Source organism: Heterostelium album (assembly GCF_000004825.1).
Source record: "Heterostelium album PN500 unplaced genomic scaffold PPL_scaffold13, whole genome shotgun sequence".
Classification (NCBI taxonomy): domain Eukaryota; phylum Evosea; class Eumycetozoa; order Acytosteliales; family Acytosteliaceae; genus Heterostelium; species Heterostelium album.
The window spans coordinates 547,373-573,155 of record NW_008805075.1 but is presented as its reverse complement, the minus strand read 5'-3'; the positions used below and the strand labels follow the sequence as shown (position 1 = coordinate 573,155).

General features: G+C 34.4%; 8 protein-coding genes across 8 annotated transcripts; 5 read left to right on the top strand and 3 right to left on the bottom strand.

Moving 5' to 3' along the window:
- Nucleotides 1-96: 96 nt before the first annotated feature.
- PPL_11355 (uncharacterized protein) lies at nt 97-2,061 on the top strand (the record flags this gene model as incomplete). Its single annotated transcript, XM_020582111.1, has 4 exons — nt 97-109; nt 141-1,023; nt 1,210-1,768; nt 2,041-2,061. The coding sequence occupies 4 exons, from the start codon at nt 97-99 to the stop codon at nt 2,059-2,061; spliced, it is 1,476 nt and encodes a 491-aa protein (XP_020427414.1).
- A 402-nt stretch (nt 2,062-2,463) lies between these two features.
- PPL_11354 (RING zinc finger-containing protein) lies at nt 2,464-13,433 on the top strand (the record flags this gene model as incomplete). The annotated part of the gene is made up of 3 exons (XM_020582110.1): nt 2,464-3,479; nt 3,557-4,444; nt 4,709-13,433. 3 exons carry the CDS (start codon nt 2,464-2,466, stop codon nt 13,431-13,433), a joined length of 10,629 nt encoding a protein of 3,542 aa, XP_020427413.1.
- Nucleotides 13,434-13,827: 394 nt separating this feature from the next.
- On the top strand, nt 13,828-15,015 carry PPL_11353 (uncharacterized protein; the record flags this gene model as incomplete). The annotated part of the gene is made up of 2 exons (XM_020582109.1): nt 13,828-14,405; nt 14,445-15,015. The coding sequence occupies 2 exons, from the start codon at nt 13,828-13,830 to the stop codon at nt 15,013-15,015; spliced, it is 1,149 nt and encodes a 382-aa protein (XP_020427412.1).
- Nucleotides 15,016-15,169: 154 nt separating this feature from the next.
- PPL_11352 (carbohydrate-binding domain-containing protein) lies at nt 15,170-15,622 on the bottom strand (the record flags this gene model as incomplete). Its single annotated transcript, XM_020582108.1, has 1 exon — nt 15,170-15,622. The coding sequence occupies one exon, from the start codon at nt 15,620-15,622 to the stop codon at nt 15,170-15,172; it is 453 nt and encodes a 150-aa protein (XP_020427411.1).
- A 735-nt stretch (nt 15,623-16,357) lies between these two features.
- Nucleotides 16,358-17,511, bottom strand: selD (selenide, water dikinase; the record flags this gene model as incomplete). Its single annotated transcript, XM_020582107.1, has 3 exons — nt 16,358-17,251; nt 17,329-17,408; nt 17,508-17,511. 3 exons carry the CDS (start codon nt 17,509-17,511, stop codon nt 16,358-16,360), a joined length of 978 nt encoding a protein of 325 aa, XP_020427410.1.
- Nucleotides 17,512-17,641: 130 nt separating this feature from the next.
- Nucleotides 17,642-18,841, bottom strand: PPL_11350 (uncharacterized protein; the record flags this gene model as incomplete). Its single annotated transcript, XM_020582106.1, has 3 exons — nt 17,642-18,171; nt 18,438-18,526; nt 18,765-18,841. The coding sequence occupies 3 exons, from the start codon at nt 18,839-18,841 to the stop codon at nt 17,642-17,644; spliced, it is 696 nt and encodes a 231-aa protein (XP_020427409.1).
- A 181-nt stretch (nt 18,842-19,022) lies between these two features.
- PPL_11349 (EGF-like domain-containing protein) lies at nt 19,023-24,539 on the top strand (the record flags this gene model as incomplete). The annotated part of the gene is made up of 10 exons (XM_020582105.1): nt 19,023-19,044; nt 19,921-20,259; nt 20,356-20,682; nt 20,737-21,039; nt 21,104-21,409; nt 21,476-21,796; nt 21,864-22,190; nt 22,260-22,718; nt 22,785-23,582; nt 23,650-24,539. 10 exons carry the CDS (start codon nt 19,023-19,025, stop codon nt 24,537-24,539), a joined length of 4,092 nt encoding a protein of 1,363 aa, XP_020427408.1.
- Nucleotides 24,540-24,934: 395 nt separating this feature from the next.
- Nucleotides 24,935-25,684, top strand: PPL_11348 (uncharacterized protein; the record flags this gene model as incomplete). The annotated part of the gene is made up of 2 exons (XM_020582104.1): nt 24,935-25,136; nt 25,326-25,684. The coding sequence occupies 2 exons, from the start codon at nt 24,935-24,937 to the stop codon at nt 25,682-25,684; spliced, it is 561 nt and encodes a 186-aa protein (XP_020427407.1).
- Between the last annotated feature and the right edge of the window lie 99 nt (nt 25,685-25,783).

The window sequence follows — 25,783 nt, the reverse complement described above, 5'->3', positions numbered from 1 at the left end:
CTAACTTTTTATTGAAAACAAAACTTTAAAAGAAAGAATTTTAAAAACATTATTGTTTTATATTTTCACAAAATATTTAAGCAAACAAATATTCAAATGTCAAATCAAGGTAAATTATTAATTCATTTATAATTTATAAGATAGTTTTTCAAATTTAATTAATATCAAATCATTTCATATAATAGATTTTTCATTAATTGCACTTTGTGCATCACATATTGGTGATATAGAGAGATTGAATCATTTAAAAGAGATGATTAGATCCTATGTTAATCAAGATGTTAAAATTCAATTTTTTATCTCAATTAGTTGTGAAGAATCAATGCTGGAGCAATTGTCAAAGGAGATTGGAGAATGGAATCAAATATATGGTCTTCACATTCTAATGCAATCAGTCAAGAAATCTCAGTTCCAACACTACAAACACTTGGTAGACCATCTTGTATCATCGAAAATATCACTCTCAACTTGGATCATTTTCTCTGATGACGACGATACTTGGCATCCATTTCGTGTAAAGGGTTATCTTAACATCACCCGTCAGTTGAAGAATACTTTTAAGGACAACCATTGCATCAGGGTAACTGCAAGTCACGACGAGAAGTTTGGAGAGTATTTCGAATATTCAATTCGTTTGAAAACATCAGTTTGGTTCTTTGACAGAGCCGGCCAGGAGTTGTTAGCCAGTAGTTTCTGTAAGCTTTTCTTCCTCCGTTATATGGTTAGCTTTAATTCCACATCCCTCTGTCAGTTACCAAATCGTCCCTATCAGCGCAATACCAGAGAAGTAGCAGTTGGACATGAGATTAGCATCTTTTTCGTAGGTGTTGATCCCGATAACAATAGACAAATTCTCGAGGCTCAAGTGAAGAGAGACACCATTTTGATGTTGGCCGGAAACTTCAAACACTTCATTCCGACCTACGATGAATTGAAGATATTTCTCAATGTTTCCCAAAGTGATTCAGAAGGAATGTACCCAATATTCTTTAATCCAGGACTAGAGAGTGCATCCAGAGCATGGTATTCACTATTCATTGAATCTGGACAATTTAATTGTTTTATAAATTCACCACTAGTCACTCTATAATAATAATAATAAAAAAAGTGAATGAATAAAGTATTAGAAAATATAAAGAAATTATCTCAATAATATTGATTATCAACCTGTTAAAAATCTATTGTTCAATTTAGAGTATACAAATAAAGTAGCAGAAGTAATAGTTTATTTATAAAAACAATACAACATAGATTCAAAGTTATCAGAGAAGATTTACAACCAATTCGCACCACAGGCTATCTTAGCATTATCAGTCAGAATTTCAAGATTGCTTTGATGGGCAACAATTGTATTAGAATATCATCGAATCCCGACGAGAGAATAGGAGAGTACATTGAATATTCAATTCAGCTGAAAACATCTCTCCCCTACTTTGATAGTGCCGATCCAGAGTTGTTGGCCAGTAACTTCTGTGATGTTTTCTTCCTCCGCTATATGGTTAGTTTTAAATCGACCTGGCTCTGTAACGTACCTACCACTCTATATCACTACAATCTCAGAGATGGAACAGCTAGACATTCGGTTATCAAAGGTGTTGATCCCAATAACTATTTACAAGTTTGTGAAGCTCAAGTGAAGAGAGACACCATTTTGATGTTGGCCAGAAACTGGAAACGTATCCATCCCACCTACGATGAATTGAAGAAATTCATCCAAGTTTCGCAAGTGGAGGAATCTACCCAATTTTCTTTCATCCAGAAATGGAGAGTAAATCTAGAGTATTGTATTCAAGATTGATTGAATCTGGACAATTGAATTGTTTTATAAACTCACCTCTAATCACATTCTAACATAACATATCATATATAATAAATACAAATAATAAAAAATAAAATTTATTTAATATTTTTGATATTTTTTATTTTTAATGTAAACTTTTATTGCAAACATTGATCAATCATTCAAATCATTTTTCTTTATTTTTTTTCTTTTAATTTTCTGTTTTTTTTAATTTTAATTTTCATTTTTTTTTTTTAAAGTTAAACTTTTATTCAATATAATATAATCTAATTTTAGATTGAATTTATTAAATATATAAAAGTAAGATATCTTGACTTACATACTTTGTTTTTCTATCAATTAAAGACATATAAAAAATCAAAGATATAAAAGAAAAATCATTCTCAGATTCGAGACCTTATTCTTTTAACACACCCAGATTGTTAATAACTTCTTAGGGTGAACACAATTTAACACTAAAAAAATTAAAAAAAAATATCAAAAATTTTTGTCAAAGTTAAATAGTTATTTGTATAATAATAATAATATATACATAATAACAAATAAATAATATAATATAATTAAATATCATATTAAAACTTAAAATTATTAATATTTGTTTTGTTTGGTATTAGTAATTTTGTATTTTGTAGTTAGTTAAAAGATAGATAGATAGTTAAAAAATGGCTGCAGAATCTACTGTTGTCAATAACAACAGCAACAGCAACAGCAACAGCAACAGCAACAATAGCAATGATAATGATATAGTATATGGGTTAGCTGATACCTATTCTATAAATGGAGGTGGAGGTGCAATTAACACACCAACAACAACAGCAACAAAAAGTAGTGGTGGTGAAATGTTTGAAGGTGTTCAGTTGGATAGATTCTTGAAGCTCTACAACGGTGTATTGAAACACTCGAATTACTATGATAATATCGATGCTTTTGAGGACGACGACGATGACGACGGTGCTAATGGTGACGAAAAAGAAGGAAAAGAGTCTGGTGGTGCCGGCGGTGGTGACGATTCCGAAGACGACGACTCTGACAAAGAGAAGGAAAAGAAAAAGAAAAAGAAGGAAAAGGAGAAGGGAAAGAAAGATGGTGACAATCAACTGCTACACCAATTCCAATCGATAAAGTCATCGATTCCAATGTCACACTCAAATGCATTGTTGCATATGAAACAAATCCTTTGGCATCATCCCATTTCGCTTTTACCAGATAAATTAAATTTAAATCAACAACAAAATAATATTAAACAACAACAGCAACAGCAACAAGTAACTGATGAAAATAATAATAAACAAACAAGTAAAGAACAACAACAACAAGAACAAGAACAACAAAAAGATGGAGAATTTAATTCACTTGAAAGTATTAGATCATCTGAATTATTCTTTCAATTCCTCTTTGATTTGTTGAATGACAAGAACGATATGATGAAGTATCGGGCATTCCAGTTACTACAGGACTACTGTAAGAGTCTGCCAGCTGCATCGATAGGAAACTTTGCCGAATCTCTCATCAAGCATGCAGTCAGCACCCTCACGAAAATTATCGACACAACCTCCAACACTGACAACGAACACATGGTTGCCTCTTCCGCCTTGATCTCACTAGTAGTCGCACGTGATGACCCATCTCTCACCTTTAAAATCATTCGATTCATTCTCAATTCAAAATATCAATCTTTGTAAGTAGTAGTTACTAATTAACAACAAAACAAAAACAATAGTTCTAGTTTAAACTAATTAAATTCGATTATCTTAGTTTACCATCGAATCTCAAACCAATCAATGAAAATTATGTTCCATTGGAAAAGTTTGATTTTAAAAAGTCGGTTGTATATGAAGCCAGTAGTAATGCTGGCGGTAGCGGCAAGCTGAATATAGGCGCTGTCTACTCGATGGCTACCGATGGTGTATTTATATTTGTACATTGTGATTTGGGTCTGCTTAAATTGTCGCTTGGCCAGCAACAGCAACAATCGCTACTGCAGTACAAGGTTGTCCAGTGGAAGAAGGACTACCACCTCGAGGGCGACGACGACAGTTCACAGCCATCGTCGTCCTCCTCGACACCGTCTGCCAGCTGCAGCCAAGTCAACTCGATTCACTCGTGGATGTTTGTCATTGGCAGCGACCTCTACTTCCGCAGCACCGACATGGCCAACGGTATCATCGCGCAACTCAACATCGACAATCTCGAAGAGGAATCGTTCGTCTCTGTCGAAGCCGGTGATTGTCCACTAGGTCAATATCCATATACAATGTTTTTAACAACAACCAATAATAATAATAGTAACAGCAACAATAGTAGCAACAACAATAGTAATAATAGTAGTGATAATATAAGAGAAAGATTAGTTATTTTAGAATTGGTAAATGATTTAAAGAAATCTGTATTCCCAGAGACAAGATTACGTTATCTTTCTTTGGTGGATGGTGCATTTGTACAGGACGGACCATCTCATCCACTACCACTCTGGTCGAAAACTACCAAGATTCAACAGGTGAATTGCACTATGGTCAATGAGAAGCAAGATGACTCTCTTTTATCCACTATAGAATCATATCAAATTTCAAAGATCTATGCATCTGTCAAAGGTGGATTCTACTTCCTAAGCGAAGATAAGAATCTTTATTATTTAGGTAAAAGGTAAATATCATATTCATAACAAATTATATATATCTAAAAAAAAACAACAAAAACTAAACTAATATTCATTACACCACCACTATATAGTAATAATTTAGTTATAACTGAAAATGGACCGAAATTATTAAATTTTGATAATCAATCGAATACAATATTAAAGGTATCATTTCATGAACCTGATATCTTGGTTTTGGATAGCAAGAATGCTATTCAGAGTGTGGTTCCGGTGACCAGTAAGCAACCGTCGAATTTCAAGATGTATAGCGAGTTGGACAAACTTTTCAAGCCACCCTACGTCGATATTGCACAGTCGAACATCCAATTGTATATTGTCAATAAGGATGGTGTACTAGGACGTATCACCGATATGAAAGCAAACACCTTGAAGACTTTTGATTCAAAGTTCAAGGTAAAGACAATGGTTACTACCGGTGGTGAGGAATCCGGTTGCTATCTGGTCGACGATACACCGGATGCCTGTCTGCACTCTGCTATGAGCTGGGATTCCGAGTTGAAGAAAGTCGAGTTGCCCGGTGGTGAAGAGACCAACCAGTGCACTCTACTGGTGGCTGCCAACCACTCGAATGTTGTCGTTGTGAACGCCAGTGGCATCTACGTGAAGGGTAACAATGTATTTGGACAGCTGGGATTGGGACACTTTAAGAACTCCAAGGAATTCACACGTCTCTCGCCAGCTTCACTGCCATTCGACGTTACCGATGTGGAAAAGATAGAGATTGGTCTCACTTTTACGTTGTTTTTGGTTCGTGATGGAGTGAACCGTCGTATCTACTACAGCGGTAACATCAAAGGTTTGAAACAATCCAATCACTTTGTTGAGTATCAACATCACGACTTCCATGCGTCGACGAAATCAATCGAGTCGATCATCGATATCTGTGCAACCGATCATGGATTCATTGTTTTGAAGCAAACAATGAATGTCGATATCGATTGGGCAACTCTTACATTTGGTGATATCAATGTGTTTGCCGATCGTAAGTGTTTGGGTGTCCTCATACCACCTACAATTGGTAGTGGTGCTGACAACAACAGTATCACTTCCAAAACTAGCGACTATCTACTTTATAATACAGTATCCAATCCACCATTACAATTGGTTAGCAAATCGAAAGTAGCACCAAGAAAATATCGTTTCCATTTGTCAAAGGTTGCCAACTTTGAATTCAACACTGAATCACAACAGTTGGTGATGCTCGATAACCGTGAGGGAAATAGACATCCTTACAACTCGCGAGTTTCACTCACCAATCCAAGAGAGCGTGTCGATCCATTGGTTATTATCAATACACTGTTGGAGACATACTCATCCACAGCCAAACCAAAGAGATTGAGTGTTCCATCGCTCAGCTCAGAGTTTATCCAATCGTTGCCAAAGATGAGTTTCACCATTGCCAAGTTCATCATCAAGGAAGGTCTGTCGTCAAGAGTATCAACGACATTCGTCAAGGTGAATCGACCAGTTCTATTGTGGAGTCTCCAGTTGGTTCGTTCCAGAGAGTGTTTGGTCATGTTGAAGATCGAATCCGATTCAACGCGTACCACATACTCACAGCAACATCGTGTCGTCGACTCAAAGATCGAGCTGGACTATCCATTCGAGTTGCTTCCAAACGTTGGTTACAAGATCACCATTATCTCAACAGAGATCGACTCTATATTGCCAGGAAGTGCATACTCGGTATTCTCGGTTGGTGGCGTGCAATTTGACTTGACACCAAGTGTCGAGTACAAACAGATCGCTCAAGTTGTTCATGGATTAACATTCAGTCCGCTTACCTCTAGCATTATTAACGTCGGACAATCTACACACCGCCAAAAGTCCATTCCAAAGGATGCTCTGATCGATCTTCTCGATTCACTGTCCACGATGTGGAGTCAATTCTCTGGATCAATAGAGATGCATAAAACACTGCAAAACGGTGCCAAAGAGCATGTTGTCGATACCCTGATGCTTCTTGACGAACCATTGAATCGCACCATCACTATTCTCGCCAGACATATCCAAGTGCTGTTGGATGACGTCGTACAGGGAACACGTGTAATCTCGCTCATCCACAGTGTCTACCACCACAGAACTCTCTTCACACATCGACAGCACGACCACAAAGTATTCATTGCCTTCATGGAGTCGATCAACCATCTGTTTGTAAAAGCATTCCCCTACATCTACAGCACTCCTCTGCAGCAGGCAAGCGCTATCAACATTGTCTACCAGTTGATACAGCTAGGTGGATCGAGCAGCTTCCCAGGCGCACCTTATCTCCTGACTGCCATGATACAGAGTCTCTACGAAAACGATGTCAAGTCGTTGATTGACATTGTCTGTGAGGACGATGCATTCACACGAGAATCGATCGATCCATCGCTTGTTGCATTCTACGATATGCTTCAAAATGAAATCTATCAACTTCATTCATCGTCGAAAAAGAAGTCTCAGAAACAAAGAATGGATAGCAGTGGTCATTCGGATTCCGGTTTGTTGTTCAAAGATGTCATCATGTCGATTGCATCGAACAAGCCGTTTGAACAACCAGATGCCGACAACAACAAGTTGGACGACTACAGAAGTAAATCCATTGATCTACTGAAATTCATCTGGTCGTCATCGATGATTGTCAAGAATGACGACGTCGTCTTTAACCAACCAAAGGTTCATTCGGTTGGCCGTTTCAACTCGACAAGCAGTTCGTGGTCGTACGACGAAATGATGGACGCCATCTCCTTCAAGGCAGACGCCGATATCTACATCACCGGTATCGGTCTGTACGGTGACAAAGGATCGTATTCTGCGCGTGTCGGTGTCACTTTGGGACAATCGGCACAGTCATTCAACTCCACCAACTCTGTCAATGTTTCGTGGTCAAACAAGACCGCGCGTTACATCCATCGTATCGACTTGCCAGAGCCATTCCAACTGGGTGCCAACGAAATAATGACGGTCTTCACCAAGATATCCGGTCCTTCCTCCTCCTCCGGTTACAAAGGCAAGGAGTCGGCCAGTGCCGAGGGTGTCAACTTTAAGTTTATGACATCACGTGTCAACTCTGACAATGGTACATCGCTCAACAGCGGTCAGATTCCAACGATTTTCTTCCAGTTCGAACCAAACTATCGATCGATGGAGTTGACACCAAAGATCTTTGAAGACACTCTAATCGTTTCCAAGATGATTCTCGAGCGATCAAAAACCATTCTCAAGGAGCTTGCTCAACAGCGTCAAGCCAGCGCCAACGAGATGCAACTCGAAGATCTCAGAAACGATCGATTCCTCCAGAGTCTGTTGCCTTTTATCATTGATTCCTATGCCAATGTCAAATACAAGTCAATCGATAAACAACAAAAGCTGGCAACATTCCTTGATTTCCTTGATTCCACTACCAAGATCAACGCACTCTACAAACCAACCTCTAAATCGTTGGATATCAACGATTCAGCGTCATCGCAACACTGCATCAAGATGGAGAGTTCACATCCATACGAGGAATGTACCAAACAAACCAATGTTGTCGAATTCCCAGCCGATATTAAATGGATGACAATCCAATTTGATTCGCGCTCTGTCACTACTCAATCGAGTGATCGTTTATTCATTTGGTTGAATGGCGAATACAAAACACCGCTCGTAAGATCTGGATTCTCAGAGAAAGAGTTCCCAAGCACCACTTTTATTGTGCCTGGCAATAAGTTGATATTCGACTTCCAATCCGCTTCGAATCCAGCCAATTTCAATGATGCCAATCGTTATGGTTACTCTGCCAGCGTCATTGGTTACAAAACACTCGGTTCCGAAGACTCTGACTACCCATTGGCCAAACTGGAACGTCTGTTGTCATTCTACATCCTACAACTCTCAAGTTCTTCATTCTTTGATCAAAAGGAGCGTGGATTCATCTCTGAGGCCAAGCAGAAATCGAAAGCTGCTGCCGCTGCTGCTGGAGCCGAAAAAGCAAAGAGAAAGAAGAGAAGAGTAGAAGATTCCGATTCTTCAGACTCTGACAGTGATGACGGTAACGAAGACGAGAAGGAAGCAGCCGCCTCTTTATCCAACGATGATGACGAGAAGGAGTTGGATTTCGATAAGATCATCGTCGACAACAACGCTACCAACCGCGAGGAGGCCAAATCTAAACTCTACTTCAAGACCATCTGGAACAAGTTGTCCAAGAAATTGGTTGCTGATTCCAAGCATCAATATGGTATCAGTGACCAAGTACTTTTGGATTTTGTCAACGCCAAGAGTGGAACACTCGGTGAGGAAGTCAGTGACTTTTTCAACTCTATCGGTATGGCCGTTCTCAACAAGAAAGTCGATGAGAAGGACAAGAGAAAGGATGATAGGGATAAGAAAAAGGATGACAAGAAGAAGGATGCCAAAGAAAAAGCCAAGGACAAAGAAAAGAATGACAAGAAAGATGGCGATGAAGATGACAACTCCGACAAGGCAGAGGGCGAAGAAGGTGATAAGAAGAAGGAAAAGAAACCTGAGGATAAATTCAAAGATTTCCCTATCAACAGCGATGATCTCCTGAGTGTCAGTGAGAAACTCAGACTCCGTAGACTTGCCCTCTTGATGAAGCGTAAGAAGCATCTCGCCAAGGAGTGGAAGAATCAAAAGAAGAATCTCGAGAATGAGAAATACAACGACTACGACTCGTCCGACTCTGACACTGACTCTGATGAATCCGAGGAGTCGGAAGCAGAGGAGGAAGAAGATTCATGGGATGAAGATCTCGAAGATGACAACTCCGATGACGATGAAAAAGAGAATGCCTCTGACGATGTCTCTGGAGAGAAGGCAACCGGTAAAGAAGAGGAAGGTACCGATATTGAAGAGGGTATCAAAGTTAACATTAAAGAGAATGGTAGTGCAACCGAAGATAAAGATTCCGATGACGAAGTTAAAATTAAAGACGACAACGACGACAACGAATCAAACTCATCGGACAACAAAGTCAAGACATCCACTGTTGACAACTCTTTGAATCAATCGAAACCGGAAGAGGAATCCATAGTCGATGCAGCAGCTGTACATTCCGACAGCGAATCTGCAATCGGTGAGGATGATAAAAAGATTGTTCAAGCATCTGCAGCATCTAATGAAAAGGAGAGTATAACATCTTTCTTGAAATACACTGGATGGGATACCATCATGAAGAAGCTCTTTGTTGAAATCATCAGATTGAATGGTGCGGAAAGTGATTTCGTTTTGACTGTCCAATCTATCAAGAATCAAAAGAAATCACTCCAAGAAGCTAAAGAGAGCGAACAACTCACACCCTACGTTGAGTTGTGGCGTAATGTCCAGAAGCGATTGAACAAGTGGGCACTTCAACAATCGACTGTCGCCGAAGAATACGTTGGAATCAATATTTTGTTTGGCGATGATGACGATTATTTCAATGCACCACCAGAACCAATAACCAAAAAGGATGTCTTACCAATTCAGAAGTTGGACTTTTTATTTGAATTCCTTTCACACCTTTCAATTGGTGGTGGTGGTGGATCATCAGCTTCATCCTCAGCGAAAGATCAACAATCATCATCATCATCTTCATCTGAATCAAATTTAGAAAGAAGATCTATAAATTATTCATTCGAAGAGTTTATGAATTCATCCAATATCAATACAAGTACCTACAATCTCTTGTTGCTAAATAAGAACTCACAGGATTCCGCTGGAAACGCCAATGAAAAGGTTCACAACTCCTTCGTTTCACGGTCTATATTGGCAATGTTTTTGGAAAACTTTATCAAGATTGACTTTTTCGATACGATTGAAGAAACCAAGAGAAAGAATCTCGTCAAGATTGATTCGCTCAAGATATGGTCCAATTTGGTTGAGACACTCCAAGTTCCATCGGCACTCGAGAACACCATCTGGATGATTGCAACCATCGTACACACCAACCAGGCACCAAAGGCTCTGTTACCAGCCGATTGGCAAGGAAAGGTCGCTCAGAATCTCTCCATTACCAGTAATATCAATCCATTACTCAAGCGAGAATTCATTGTCCAATTCCATGCTCTACTGGAGGCACTATCCAAACGTATTAAATTTGGATCATTCTCCGATGCCATCATTCTCAATGCACTCTCTTGTTTCTCAATGTACTTGCTTCCAGAGGATATTTCCTTCGTCCAAAGCAGTGAGATCTTCCCGTTGATCTCCAAGATTCTCTCGGAGCTACACAGCAACGAAACACGATCACTCTTCTCACCAATGAGAAAAGGAAAAGAAAAGATCACACCTCAAGAATTGGATTATATCGAACAACAACAACAATCCGAGTCTGGAAGTGTTTCATCAAACAATTCTCCGCTAACTTCACCACCCAGCAACTCTTCTTCTTTTGTTCCAATACAAAACTCATCGTTTGTCAATATTGCTAACAAGTGTAAGGTTGTCTTGACTAAATCACCAGAGATGATGCCATCTCTCTTTGACGAGTCAACTCAATCGTTCTGGGAAGCATCTGCCAAAGCAATGATTAATGTTACTCTGCCAGGTGAGAAACCAACTTTTGTTCAGGAAGTCTGTGTCTATATCGACAATTCCGACAATGAATATCAAGTGATGACCGTCAAGATTAAAGCTGGAAACTCCGAGTCTTGCATTGATTTCTCCAAGGTTATCGATGTTGAGCACGAAGCCAACTACTGGAAGATCATTCCAATCGGTCAAACCATCACCAACATCAATATATCATTCACTGGTTCCGAATCGATTCGAGTTCGTCAACTAAAGATTCTCATCCCAGACAAACAAGAGAATATGTCGCTCTCTCCAAACTCCAAGTTCGATGCAACTCTGTCACTCTTGAAGCTATTGACCTTCCAAATCTTTGGTATCAGTACCAGCAAGGAGATATCAAAGGATCTTCGTAATCAAGTGGCTACTCTGCTCTCATCGAACGGAGTCTCCAAGATTCAGAAACAGATCTTCTCACTCATTTCCTCCGAGGTTCAAAAGGAGATCATTCATCTCGATGGCATCGGATGGAACAATGTCAAGGATCAACCAAACAAAGACGCCTATCTCAACGAACTGCTCACAACCTTGTCGTCGTTGATGGAGTCTGAAGAAGGAAAATCCTTTATCCCATCGAAGTCATCGATTTTCGCATTGCTCCCACTGCTTCACAAGGGTGCCGAACGTATCCAACATCTCTGTATCAACATTTGCAAGGGAATGTTGATTAATCTTAAACCAACACTCTTTACAGAGTTCATGCAAGAACAATCGAATGTTACCGTCTCGAACCTCTCATTCATCCAATATATGTTGCTGATTATTTCCAAACCAATTTATGTCCAAGTCAAAGGTGGATCGAATCCACTCGCTCACAACTACACCATGGATTCATTGCTACCGAATGTACTCGAAGGTGAGCTATCAATTGCCAATGGTAAAGCATTGATCGAGCTAGTCAAGGATCTGATGAACAAATCGGAATCATGGAGACAATCGATCGAAGATGAATTGGTCAACTCTATCCTTTCGATGAGAGTTGCAGCCACCCAACCAATCAACACCTATCTCAACTCTACCAAGCTGTGGAGTGCTCTATCGGCACTGCTAATTGTCTTTGGCAATCAAAAGGTCATTTCAACCATCAACACATCTAATATCTCGTCTGAGACACAGGTCAAGACTTGCCAGAATCACGATGACGGTGTCACTGAAGCAAGTGTGCTTTGCAACAATTGTCAGACCAATTTATGTTCGGAATGTGACCGTTTCGTTCACATGCCAAAAGCAAAGAGAGAACACGTTAGATCCCCATTGGTTAACGATGTTATTTCCCTTGAAGTCCACGAGAATTGTATTCGTTTGAAACTCTCGTCCACTCTGTTTGTATTGGACTGCGAGAAGCAAAAGGCAATCGTCCAGACCATCAATATCTCCAGCTCAGAGACATGTCGTTTCTGCAAACAAAAATTGGATCTCCAGAATCTGATTCCATCACACGGTATCTCTGGTGTCTGTTCGAGTGCTGACTGTAAACAAAAGGCAGCCAACTCTTGTACCAAGATTCACCAATGTGGACATTTGTGCTATGGTATCCGTGATGAAGATGAATGTCTACCATGTCTTCATGGTTGCAAGAAACCAGAGTTGATCACTACCACTACCAGTGAGACTACAACCACCACCACCACTTCAGAACACTCGCATTCATCGAAATGCAAAAAGCTCACTCAAGATCAAGATGATTTCTGTATGATCTGTTGGACAGAGAATCTTTCTGAGGCGCCATCGATCCAGCTCGACTGTGGACATGTTTTCCATCAAGATTGTTGTAAGCAACTCTTGGAGAAACGTTGGAACGGTGCTAGAATCACACTTGGTTTCTCAAAGTGTCCGATCTGTAAGACATCAATCCATCATCAATCGCTCAAATCAATCACCGATGTAATCGATAACATTGGCAATGAAATCATCAGAAAGGGTAAGCTGAGAATCGACTTTTTGGGTATTCAAAAGGATCCACTCTTGTTGCCAGGCGGTAAATACCACCAGAATTTGGATGGCTACATCATGGACCAATTCGCCTACTATCTCTGTTTCAAATGTAAACAGCCATACTTTGGTGGCTCCAATCAATGCGCTGCTGCCATGGCTGCACCAGAGAAGTTCAATCCCGAGGAGTTGATATGCGGAGGTTGTTCATCTGACGACGTACTACCTATCTGTCCGAAACACGGAAAAGACTATCTCGAATTCAAATGTCGTTACTGTTGCTCCGTTGCCATTTGGTTCTGCTTTGGAACTCATCATTTCTGTGAAACCTGTCATAATCATCACACAGAACTCACAAGTAGAAACACTCATCCTCAGTGTCCGGTTGGTCCAGGAGGTATCGAATTGCCCGGTGATGATTGTCCACTTCATGTCGACCATCCAAAGACTGGAACAGAGTTTGCACTCGGTTGTGGTATTTGTAGAAACGTCAGAGAGTTTTAAATGAATCATTCTTAAAATAAAAATAAAATAATAATGCTAATAGTAATAATAATAAATGTGTGATTTTTTATTTTGTTTAGAAGTTTGATTTGATTGTTTAGTTGGGTAGTTCACATCTTAGGCTCCAAAACGTTTCTTTTCTAAAACTATATCATGCAACAAAAGATGAAAGACATTAGATTACTTTTAAACTAAACTTATTACTTTTAATCAACAAAAATTCGCCTGTGCAAGAATTTTTTTGATTTTTGGGCTTTTAAAAAAAAATCAAAAGGAAACATATGTTGGCTTTTTAGCCCAACACGATAAAAATCTACAATGTGTGATTGGTATGGTGTCATTTAAAAAAACATACAAAAAATTTATATTTTTATAAATTATGTTTATTTAAAAGATGAAACAGAGTTTATTTCAAAAAGTATTCAATAATAAGATAATCAATAAAACAATATTTCAAAATGTTAGTGATATACACCAAAAGATTAAAAAACAAGTTTCATTCAACTACTCAAAGTTAATAGACTATCCTCATGTTTTGTCAGGCAACAATTATTTACAACTATTAGAGGAATATTTTGAAAGAAATGAAATACACAGCTTTTCTGAATTTCAATTATTAGATAGAAATAGTCAAATCCTAATAAATGCAGCCCGTAGTGGAAGTTTGGATGTACTAAGAATGCTATTTAGTAAATATGTCGATACAGAAGAAAAGTTAGATGCGGTGACCAAAGGAGATTTATTGTACTGCGCATCAATGACAAACGGGAATATCAAAACGGTTGAATTCTTGTGTTCCTATTCAAACCATTGGGATTATTATGAATCAATGTTGGTTGCACCGTTTTCTCAAGATTTAGAAATATTAAAGTATATTGTACCAAAAGTAGGAACTAGCTACGTTAAAGAAGAAGATGACCAATCAACAGTGTTTGATGCATGTGCACAGATTGGTCGAGTTGACATGATCGAGTATCTGGCAGAAAACAGATCTCAAGATAGAGTGCACAGCTCGATGTTCCACATGGCAATTGAAGGCGGACATTTTCATGTATTGGAATACCTCGCTGAACAAAACAAAGATCAGCATATATTTGAACCAGATATCTGTCCTTTGATCGACTATTCAGCATTGAAAAATCGATTAGATATAATGAAATGGTTGCATGACAAACAAATTGGTAATTGTAAATTTGCAATCAACCATGCTGTAGAAAACAACAATATTGAAATGTTAATATGGTTGCAAACACATCGACCAGAAGGAACATACACTCGAGAAGCATTTGATAATGCCTTCAAACACGGAAATTTGGAAATGTTACAACTATTATATAACCAGAAGAAAGAAATCTACTATAAAATTACTCCAATTGATCCAAACAGTATTATACGGGCTGTTATTAAAGCAATCTCAATCAACTATTATCAAATGGTTGAGTGGCTATTGAATCACACAGAAATATCGATCATCGAACTTGATAGATTATTAAATAGTCCATTTGTTCTACCTCTATCTAAACATCACAAAGAATCATTAGATTTACTAAATAATTATGTTTTAAGAAATAAAATAAAATAATAACAATAATATAAAAAACAAATATCAAAAAAAAAAAAAGGAGAGTATATATTTTTTAAGATATCAAAATAATATATATTTAATGTTGATCTTTTTTTAAAATTAATTTAATAATTTTAATAAATAGATTGATTGTTGTTGTAAGTCAATGAATTTAGAGGACATGGACGTACTTGAGGTACATGTTGGCTGGTTGATTTCCCTTGTTGATGTATCCAAAAGTGAAGGTTTGGCCAGCACCCAAAGTCGAGGCGTAGGATGGGAGAGTAAAATCAGCTCCAACTACAGCAATGTTCCAGATGGATGTTGCGTCTCTAATGTTCAAGGTACCATCTGCAGCACCAATAACAACGTTATTAACTGGACGTGGAGAATTGTTTCTAATGGTTACTTCGACTTGAGTGTATGGTTTGCTACCGTTGTCATCAGTCCATTGCTTTACAACCTTTTGAGTTAAGATAACACGATCACATCTAAAGATACATCCGTAGTCATGTCCATCCAAAACACATGAGTAATATGGATTACAAATGTTGGAACCACAGTTATAGTGGGCACTGGTCAAGGCAACAGCCATCAAAACAAAAAGGGAGATTAAAACTTTCATTTTATTAGAATTTTAGATTTTACTTTTAATATTATATATTTTATTGTAGAATGATTTATATAAAATAAAAATATCATCTATTTATACTATTATCTTTTTACAATTTCTACTCAAATACTCTTTAATTTTTATTTACATTTTGTAAAACCACATTATTTGTTTTAACAATCTTTAAAAAGATTTAAAGATTTAAAGATGATTGTAAAACCCATTCATCAAATCTTAAAACCAAATTAGTTCAAATTGTTAAATAATGTATTTAGTAATCAAATTTATTTATAACTTTACAATAATTCTTCTTGAGGTAATAAAAAAAAAATCATCAATTTTAATATTTATAATATTATTATTTCTATTTTTAGACGATTATATTAAATTTATTCAATAATTATTGCCAGTTAATGATACAACAGATTATTTTCATTGTAATCATATTCTTTGTTAAGATTAGTACAACTACAAGTCATTACAGGTATAACTTTTAAATGGTAATTACTGTGAAAGATCTAAAATATCTATTCCATTGTCTTCAAAAGATAATTATACAAATTCCAATTTCTGCTCAAATTGGTTTGCAATTATCTTGTCGACTATGAAACCTAAAAATATGATGTCATTATTTCTATTTTGATTTATTTTATACATTGTTTTGTTGTTTGTTTGTTTGTTTGCTATATTGGTTGGTTTGGTTGATTTGATTGATTTGGTTGATTTGTTGGGTTGATATTATTACTTTTAGTTAAAATTCTGATTTGGTTTAATTTCCAAGATGGTTGGGTTATCAATGACTACAGAACGATTTTCAGTGACTGGCTTGTCAGATGCTAATACACGACCGATGATCCAAGCAGGTTGGTGCTCAATCTCTTCGATCTCTTTGACGAATTCTCTGGCTTTGTCTTCTGGCATTGCTATGAGTAATCCACCGCTAGTCTCGGCGGAAAGTCCACGACAAAGATTCCAATTGTTATTGAGGTGAACGTCGATCTTCTTCATGTGCTCGATAATCGGGAGTGTATGAATCTCAAAGACGACCGGTTGCAATTGGCTCTTTGCAAGATTGTCAGAGTGTCCGGCAATTCCGAAACCTGTGACGTCGGTGGCGGCATGTGCACCGTACTTTCTCATCAGACGCGCACCAATACGATTGAGACGCGCCATCGACTGAGTGGCATAGGTGAAGGTTTCCACTGCTTCCTCGACAGTTGCAATATCGGCGATCTTGGCCCATTTCTCAGGCTGACGAATCCACTGGTGGAAATTGGCACACACCTGAGTACCGAGTGGTTTGGTGAGTACGAGAACATCGCCTGGCACGGCATTGACTGGCATGATCATTTCATCCTTACGAATGATGGCGGTGGCAACACCACCAATGAGAGGCCATGGATTCTTCACGGTCTGACCACCTCTTACTTTGGTACCAGCGAGATTACAATGGTCATTGAAACCTTGAATCAAACCACGAGTACTCCAATTTCTGTTCTCCGGTGTCATATCGGTGGAGGCAGCCAATAACATCAACATGTTATCGCATTCATCGATACCAAAAGAATATAAATCAGACAATACATTGGCACAAGCAATCTTTCCCATTAGATAAGGATCATCGACATTTGGGAAGAAGAACTAAAGTAAAATATATAGTAATAATAATAAAATTAATTAGAATAAAATATTTATTCTTTAGATTAGATAATACATACATCAGTTGTAGTAACCATAACAATATCAGGGAACTTTGTAGGAACGATAGCACAATCATAACCAATACCATCACCGATACCTTCGAGAAGGGAGAGCAGTTCCTTCTGAGGTATCTTACATCCTCACCCTTTTAATTTTGTGTAGTCTGTTAGCCTACACAGTAGTTCTTCTTTCTTACTCATTTATCTATAATGAAGGTAATATTAAGTTCGAATAAAGAATTAAAAAAAAAAACAACTCTGCGATTTTTTGTGTTGTAAAAATTTCGAAAATTGTGTTGTGTGAAAATGAAAAATTTCTATTTTTTATTAATTAAATTTTTGGGTCTTTTCTGGCTAGGATTGGTGTACCTGGTGATTGTTGAATTAGAGCTGTATTATTAGAGTTGTTGACTGGTACAGTACCAATGCTATTATATTGAGGGTGCTGGGATTGAAGTTGCCCAGCTATGTATAAACTATTATTGGTCGTGTAAACAGAGTGGTCAACTAATCTAAATGTATTTGGATCAAATTGATTAGAATACATTGGTTGTGAGTATAACGTATTTCCATTGTTAGCAGGAAGTTGGCAAAGCTCATTGACACCAATAGGATGATGGACCTGAACGACAGCAGACCGAGGAGATTGATCGAAAGTAGGCTGAGGAGATTGAGGGAAAGCAGGCTGAGGAGATTGAGTCAAAGCAGGCTGAAGAACTTGAACGACAGCAGGCTGAAGAGTTTGAGCAACAGCACGTACATGTTGACGCTGAGGTACGGCCGGGGGATTCACTGTGTTTTTTTTTGAAAATAATATATATTTCAAAAATCGTACAATGTTCGAATACAATCCTAAATACTCTAATAAAAATCAATTTATCAGATGGTATAAATTAAAATATTAAATAAATAGTAAAGGTAAAATGGATATACCAAATACATAATTATTTATTTTAGATACTCTTTTGCTTAGAAGCATTATTGTGTCTACTAATTTTTTTATGATTAGAAATAGATGTTGAATATTCTCAGAATCTGTTCCTATTATTTGATTGGTTTCTACACGTCCTAACTCAGACAACGAGTTATTCAAATTTTCTCTAGACTCTCCGTTGAAAATTGTTTACCTGTGATTTCAGCAAATAATCTTTGTTTCATTACCTCATCACAAATAATGAATTCCTCATATGTCTTTGGTATATCCATTTTACCTTTACTATTTATTTAATATTTTAATTTATAACTATCAGCGATTTGTGATGTTCACTTAAAATTTTCAATGTTTTTAAACAAATCATTTATATAAATATTCAATTATTTGAATGAAAAAAAAAAAAAAAAAAAATCGGTTTTCAAAAAAAAAAATGTGATTTCATAACGCAATGAAAAGGAGATGGTTATGATTTGTAGTATTCAATTTTTTTTTTACCCTCTAAAATATCATTTGCATTTACATTCCTGATATATCGAGGTTGAAAGTGAGTTGACCAATGAAAAATCGAAATAAATAAAATTTAATTAAATTTTTCATTTTTTTTGCTTTTTTTGGTATGTTAAAAACAATGATCAATCAAAAAGACTCCCCAGACATCCAAAAAAGGTATTTTGCTAATACGCAAAAAAAAAAAAGCATAATGCTAAGCTTTTACGCGATTATATTAGTTACTGTGTATCTGCTGGCACCCTTCCATGTTTCGTTCAAAGTTCTAAAAATGAGAAAGGTATGTCTTTATTGTTTTTCTTGGCTATTTCTTTAATATAATTAACATTCTTCTTTCTCCTCAGATAGATTTATTGGCAAGACTGATTTGGAACTAAACTTGGAGAGTGAGAATATTAACAATTGTATCTCTTATGAATCAGTTAGTAGTGTAAATATCTACACTCCTCGCTCTACTATAGTTGCTTGTCCTATTATAATCATTCTGAAATAAGTAAACATAAAATAATCAACCACCTGCTCCTGAATGCAATCTATATGAATAAACAAAAATTATTGAATAAAAGTTGTGTGATAAAAAGTAAAAAGATTCTCAACTTTAAACCGATGATCATTAATTATTCTTTTTGTTCAAAACTTAATAAATTTTTCTAATCATCGTCTCTAATAATTTGAAAAAAAAATCATGAAGATGTTCTTTTCTAGATCAACATTCTTTTCTGCACAGCCGATAAAAAATAAAAAATAAAATATCTTTCTAGATAATATCAAATTAATTTCTTTAATTTTTTAAATATCTATAATAAAATTTTAAAAATTTAAAAGATCTATTTCTTTTACCTATTATCTACGATCCCTATACTTTGTGGTAGATATTAATTTAGGGGCTTTTTAATTAAAAATCTAGTAAAAAATCATAAAAATCTTGATATTTTTCATCAATTTAAGTAAAATCAATCATATTTCTACCTAAAAAGAAACATATGTCAATCATTTATTATTAATTAAAAATGTCCAGATTGATATTTTTATCTATTTTATCTTTATTATTTGTATTAAGTTTGTATTTTTAAAATGATTTTTTGTGCAAAAAAATTGTAAAAATAAAAATATCTAACCATTTTTTTAAATCTTTAAAATACAATCTAAACTTTTTTTAATTTTTTTAGATTCTTTTAATACAATTACATCAACTTCTATAAACTATAGAATTAAACCTACTTTAATCGATGAATCTGGATCTTGTACAAATGCAATCAATTTCATTGTGCAATTAAATTACACTTTAAAAGATTCTGATTTTAAAGCTGAGTACTTATACTCAAATCTTATGACTGCGAATATTGTTCATGATGGAGAGAACCAAATGTTTACATTTGATTTTTCTTATATTAAACCATCCAATACCGACTATCAAAATGTTACGTTCAACATTACCAGACCCTTCGATCCAACATTTCCTTTTCCAAATGGTTACTCATTCCCAGTTGGTGAATTTATTTGTAGAAGTAAATATATAAACAGTTTTAAAAAATGTATCAAAAATACATATTGTATCAAAAAAATATTATACTAAAATTTAATATCCCACTTTATATTTGTAGATTTTTCAAGTGCCCAATTTCAAATTGTGAAAGTAGGAAAACCATTGGCAACAAGTTCTGGTCTTCAAACTCAAATAATACAATTCAATTTTGATCCGTTATTCTACCAACAAATTCCTCTAAATTTTTTGAGATGCTCAATATTAAGTTTTGATTCTTATTTTAATTGTACAATTGCAAAACCTAAGTCAGGAAAGTTGAGCCAATATATTCTAGTACTTTTTTTATATCCCGGATATACATCAATTCCTTCCAATGTCACAGTAAGAATTAATGTATATGGAATGACAATCTATCAGAGTATTGATATTAAATTCCCAATAGATGGTAAATTTATATATATAAATATTATTAATAATGTATATTAATTTTTTTCATCAGTTTATAGATCCACCAAATATTTATATACCGAGAGCTATCCAAATTCAGGAGTAACAATTCAACGAGATTATCAATATATAGACTATAATTTTATTATTTTCAATTATTTTCAGAATTTCAATTCTATTCTCTTGCCTAATATTTATACACCGCATCCATTCCCTGTCTTTAGAAACGAGACTCATATAGTTTTTGCAAATGAGAATACATATTACAACTCTACTGGATTATATGCTACCTATTTATGTGATAGTACTTCGGATATTGTCTACGAGAATTACTCATCAACATTGATTGGATTATGTAAGTAGAATTTTTTGGAAATTAATTCTTTCTTATTGTTAAATTGTTAATTTAAATGATATAGTTTTTGAAGATAATAGTATATTCAGTGACTATATAGATAACGAGACAAATACTGTCTTTTTCATTGCAAATTTAAACTATCAATCAGTACTCAATATATACTTGTCTATTGAAGTTGATACCCTAAGGTATTCGGTATCAAACTTTTATCCATATGTTTTAGATTATACAAATAATCCTCCAAGATTTAATTATACATTTTTGTTACCATTTTCAGATGGACCAAATTCAAAACAAATTTATGCAAAAATAAGTCCATATTCAATTGCTAAATCATACAATTTACCAAAAGGCCCTACAGCACCAGGTATTTATTCAACCTTAATTATTTACTCTACTATTTAATATTTATTAAAATTAAATATTATTTCAGCTCAATATATATCTGTAGTGGAAAGTTTTGAAATGAGAAATTTGACAGGTAATTCTGTTGTCATTCGAATGAGAGTAAGATCAAACTTTCAAATAATGTATTTCAGTTTTGCACCTTTGCCAGATATTATAAATGTTGATAATAGAAATCTAGTGGATGGAAATGAATTCAATGGAACATATGAATTCCAATGTAATTTTGTTATACCTGATTATTTATTTGCATTTGTCACGACAAATTTTAATTATTTCCGATATTATTCTGGAATTACTTATAATATGAATGGTGATACCCTTCCTTCTTTACCTGTAATTCAATTAAGTATGTTTTAACAAACAATTTAATTTTATAATCAATTAATTATTAATTTAATTCTTTTTTTAAACAGATATCGAAAGTTTAACATATTTCAAATTTTCACAAAACAATATAACATTGGATGGTGGTGATAATATTTTAGAATTAAATATTAGTTTGGCTGATGATATTATCGATATGATAGATTCTGTAAAATTCACACTTCCAACTCACAAGAAGACATTTGTTGCACTATATGATCAAAAATTGAATCTTTATGTTTTCAATATAAAACTACCAATCGATTTAAATTATGGAACTTTAGAATATTATTTATCTATTAATAATATTAATTTTGAATATTTTAATATTTTTGACAAGTATGGTGACAGTGCTTTGTTATTTGTTTCAAAAACATGTAAGTAAAATATTTATTTATTTTTAAAACCAAACTAATCTAAATATTTATTAATAAATTTGTTTTTAGATAATAAAATTGGATTTTTTAAACCAATTGTAACTGAAGTAATATTATTAAATTCAAATTTAGTTATTGATCAAAATGAACAGATAACAGTTGGTTGGTCGATAAGAATTGTTGAATCATATATTGGTATTTCAAATGGAACTGTTTCTGTAATTTCAGATCGTGACTATTTGCCAAGAGTAATCAGTTTCAACGAATCAAATTTAATTGAAGGTGATAGATTCAATGGTCTTTATAATATCAGTTTTGTACTCAAAGTCAATTGTGTGTCACAAACCTTCAAGATTGCAAATATTTCATTATTTGACTATGATCAAGAATTAAACAGAGCTGATTATCTTTTGTATAGTACTTTGATACAATCAAAAGAACTACCAATTAAATATGATTATCTTTCATTTATTTATGGATCAACAACTTATAAGAATCAATTAAATGTACAACTTTTGTGTAATAGTAGTAAGTATTAATTATATTTAACCAATAAAAAAGATTTTTATATTCTAAGTCTTAATTATTTATTAGATTCAGGTGATATTAATCCACCATCAATTAGTAGTTTTACATTCAGTTCATCAGTGGATGTTGGTACTTTGGATAGAACGGTTGAGTTCAATTTAACAACATTTGAACTCAGTACTGAATCAGGAGTATCACTTCGACACCATCCAGTTATTCATTTAAATTCAGAGAATACCAATCATATTCAATTGACAACTAATATTGTTAATATTTCTGGTGATTTTGTAAACTACAATGTCAAAGTTCAACTTCCATTTGCATTTGGAATGAATTATATTTTTGTCAGTGTATTTGGAATTGTTGATAACAATTTGAACTACAAAGCATATAATAGTTTGGAATTGAAAAATCTAAATTTCAAATATTACATCAAACGAGAGTTTTCATTGATAACTCCAATCATTGAACATTCATCGGAATTGACAAACAGAGGTGGATCATTGACAATTTATGGCAAATCATTTGGATTGAACAATGATAATATGGCATCATACATTGATTATGGAAATGGTTATGAAACAATTGAATTAACTTTCCATTCTGGTATCATTTTACAATTTAAAAACAGAATTAAACCAATCAATTCAAATTTCATTAAATTCAAAGTGATAAGAAACTCGATATCATCAAATGAATTCATTATTCCAGTTATTCAATTACCTCCTCTTTCAACTCCAACTCCAACACCAACCTCAGCACCAGTGAAATGTCCAGGAACACCATCATGCAATAATAATGGACAATGTATCAATTCGATTTGTCAATGTAATCAACCTTGGTATGGTCCATCTTGTTCTTCAAGTATGTATTGATTATCAAAATGAATTAAATAATAAACAACAAACTAATATTCTAATTTTCTAAATAGAAACTATCATTGTTCCGATTCCACCAGCATATCCAGAACCAGCAACAGGTACAAATGTAACAACATCTGGAAGTTTAATCACAACATCGATTGAAATCATTGGAATCAGAGAATTGGATGATATCAATAATATCGTTGAACAATTCAACATCAGTACTTGGAATTTCACAGATCAAACAACACCAACAACCAATCCAAAATATTTCTATTCAACACAAATCAATCAACGATCAACCATCTTAAATGTGACAATTGAATATTTCAAACAATCAACAAATATCACATTTGCAAATCAGAATCTATTCATTCCACAATCAACAATCAAATTCACAATGAATCTGAATTCATATCGATTCAAACAACCAACCAACACATTACAAATATTGATGAAGGCAACGATTGAAAGTGATCAATCAGATGTTTGTTCATCATCTGGATTTGGATCAGTGAATGGATCGATTCAATGGATCAAATTGAATGTTGGAGATCAAAGTCTTTATGGAAGATTCTTATCTGATGGTATGATCGATAATACAGTTACACCAATCAAGAATGTTATCATTGATCAAGACGATATCGATTCAGAACAAAACAAACAATTCCGATCAGCAATTGTTGGAATAACCATTCCATCATATTCAGATTTTGTTGATTTAGATCCTGATTTCTCTAATCTCATTGATGTTGGTTCAAGTGACACCTCTGACTTTATATGTGCTGATAAGAAAGGATTGTCAACTGGTGCAATTGCTGGTATCGTTGTTGGTGGTGTTGTGTTCATAGCTATATTGGTTGGTGGAATTTTGTTTGCAAAAAGATATCACAAATTTAGAAAACAAGATCTCAAATTGAAAAAACGTATAACAAAAATTGACCAGCTTTCAAACTAATTCGTTTGGGTCCATCAAAAATAAAATCAATTGAAAAATAAATATAACAATTTAATAATATTAACGAATTAACTTTCTATCTAAAAAAGATGGTTAAAATAGTGAAAATTCATTGGAATAGTTTTAAAACCAAATAAAAAGAACAATACTGGACTACCTCTATTTTGAAAAAGTTTTGGATGCAAATATTAAAACAATTTTTTTTAATTACCAATAAAATAAGGTTATTGTTTTAATTATGTATTACTTTTGATTAATATTATTAAATATTATAAAAAAAGAATAATATTTATCTTGGAAATTTATATTGTAAATTTAATCTCAAAAAACTCAATTATCTTTATGTATTTTATCTCTATTAGATTCTCTTTTTAAGATATTATAATTTTAAAAAGATGAAAGAAACATTCGATTCCCTTACAGTATTACTTAAAGATGCAGACTGCCCAAGTATCAAACCAGAAATCTTGTTAAAAAAAGGATTTGACACTCTTAGTTCTATCAATAATTATCTCAAAAACCATTTTTCTGTTCTTATTGAACTGGGCTTTGAACCTGGAGATCTAAGTAAACTTGAAGTTTATCTTAGAAACAAAGGTAACTAATTTTTCATTAACTACTAACATTAATCTAAATTTTTTGACTTTAACCATTATTCTTCACACTTTTTATGTTTTTATTTCTTTATCTAGAGGAGCTTGACAACCAAGGTAAGAATAAAACACTAGTATTTTAAATTTAATAATGTTCTTACTCTTTGTTTATTAGTTACTATTCATTTTAAAGAATCAGATTTGAAATTCACAGCACCTTGCACTCCATTTTCGATTTATAAATCATTATCGATCCATCCTAAATCAGCAATAATTATAGAAAAAGACAAAGAAGGAGAAGAGAAGTACATTCGAGAAGACCAACAAATGCAACCTGGGGAATATCATATCGTGGAAGTACATGACTCATTCTCAGTCAAACTCTTATGGTGGAAGAAGGAAATACAAATTTCGAAATATTTTGCAAAACAGAACTTGGAGGGTGAGAATCTTTTCAATAGTTCTTGCAATGATAGGTCCAATAGTAACTATCATTCTCAAATACGTAAAAGAGTAGTCAACCACATGGTCAATACAGTGGTACAAGAATAAAATAAAAAATATTTGTTTAAATTATAATAAACTTGCTTTAAAAATTTCTTTTGTTTTTCTTTTTCCTATTCATGATGAGCAACTTATTAAATTATTTCT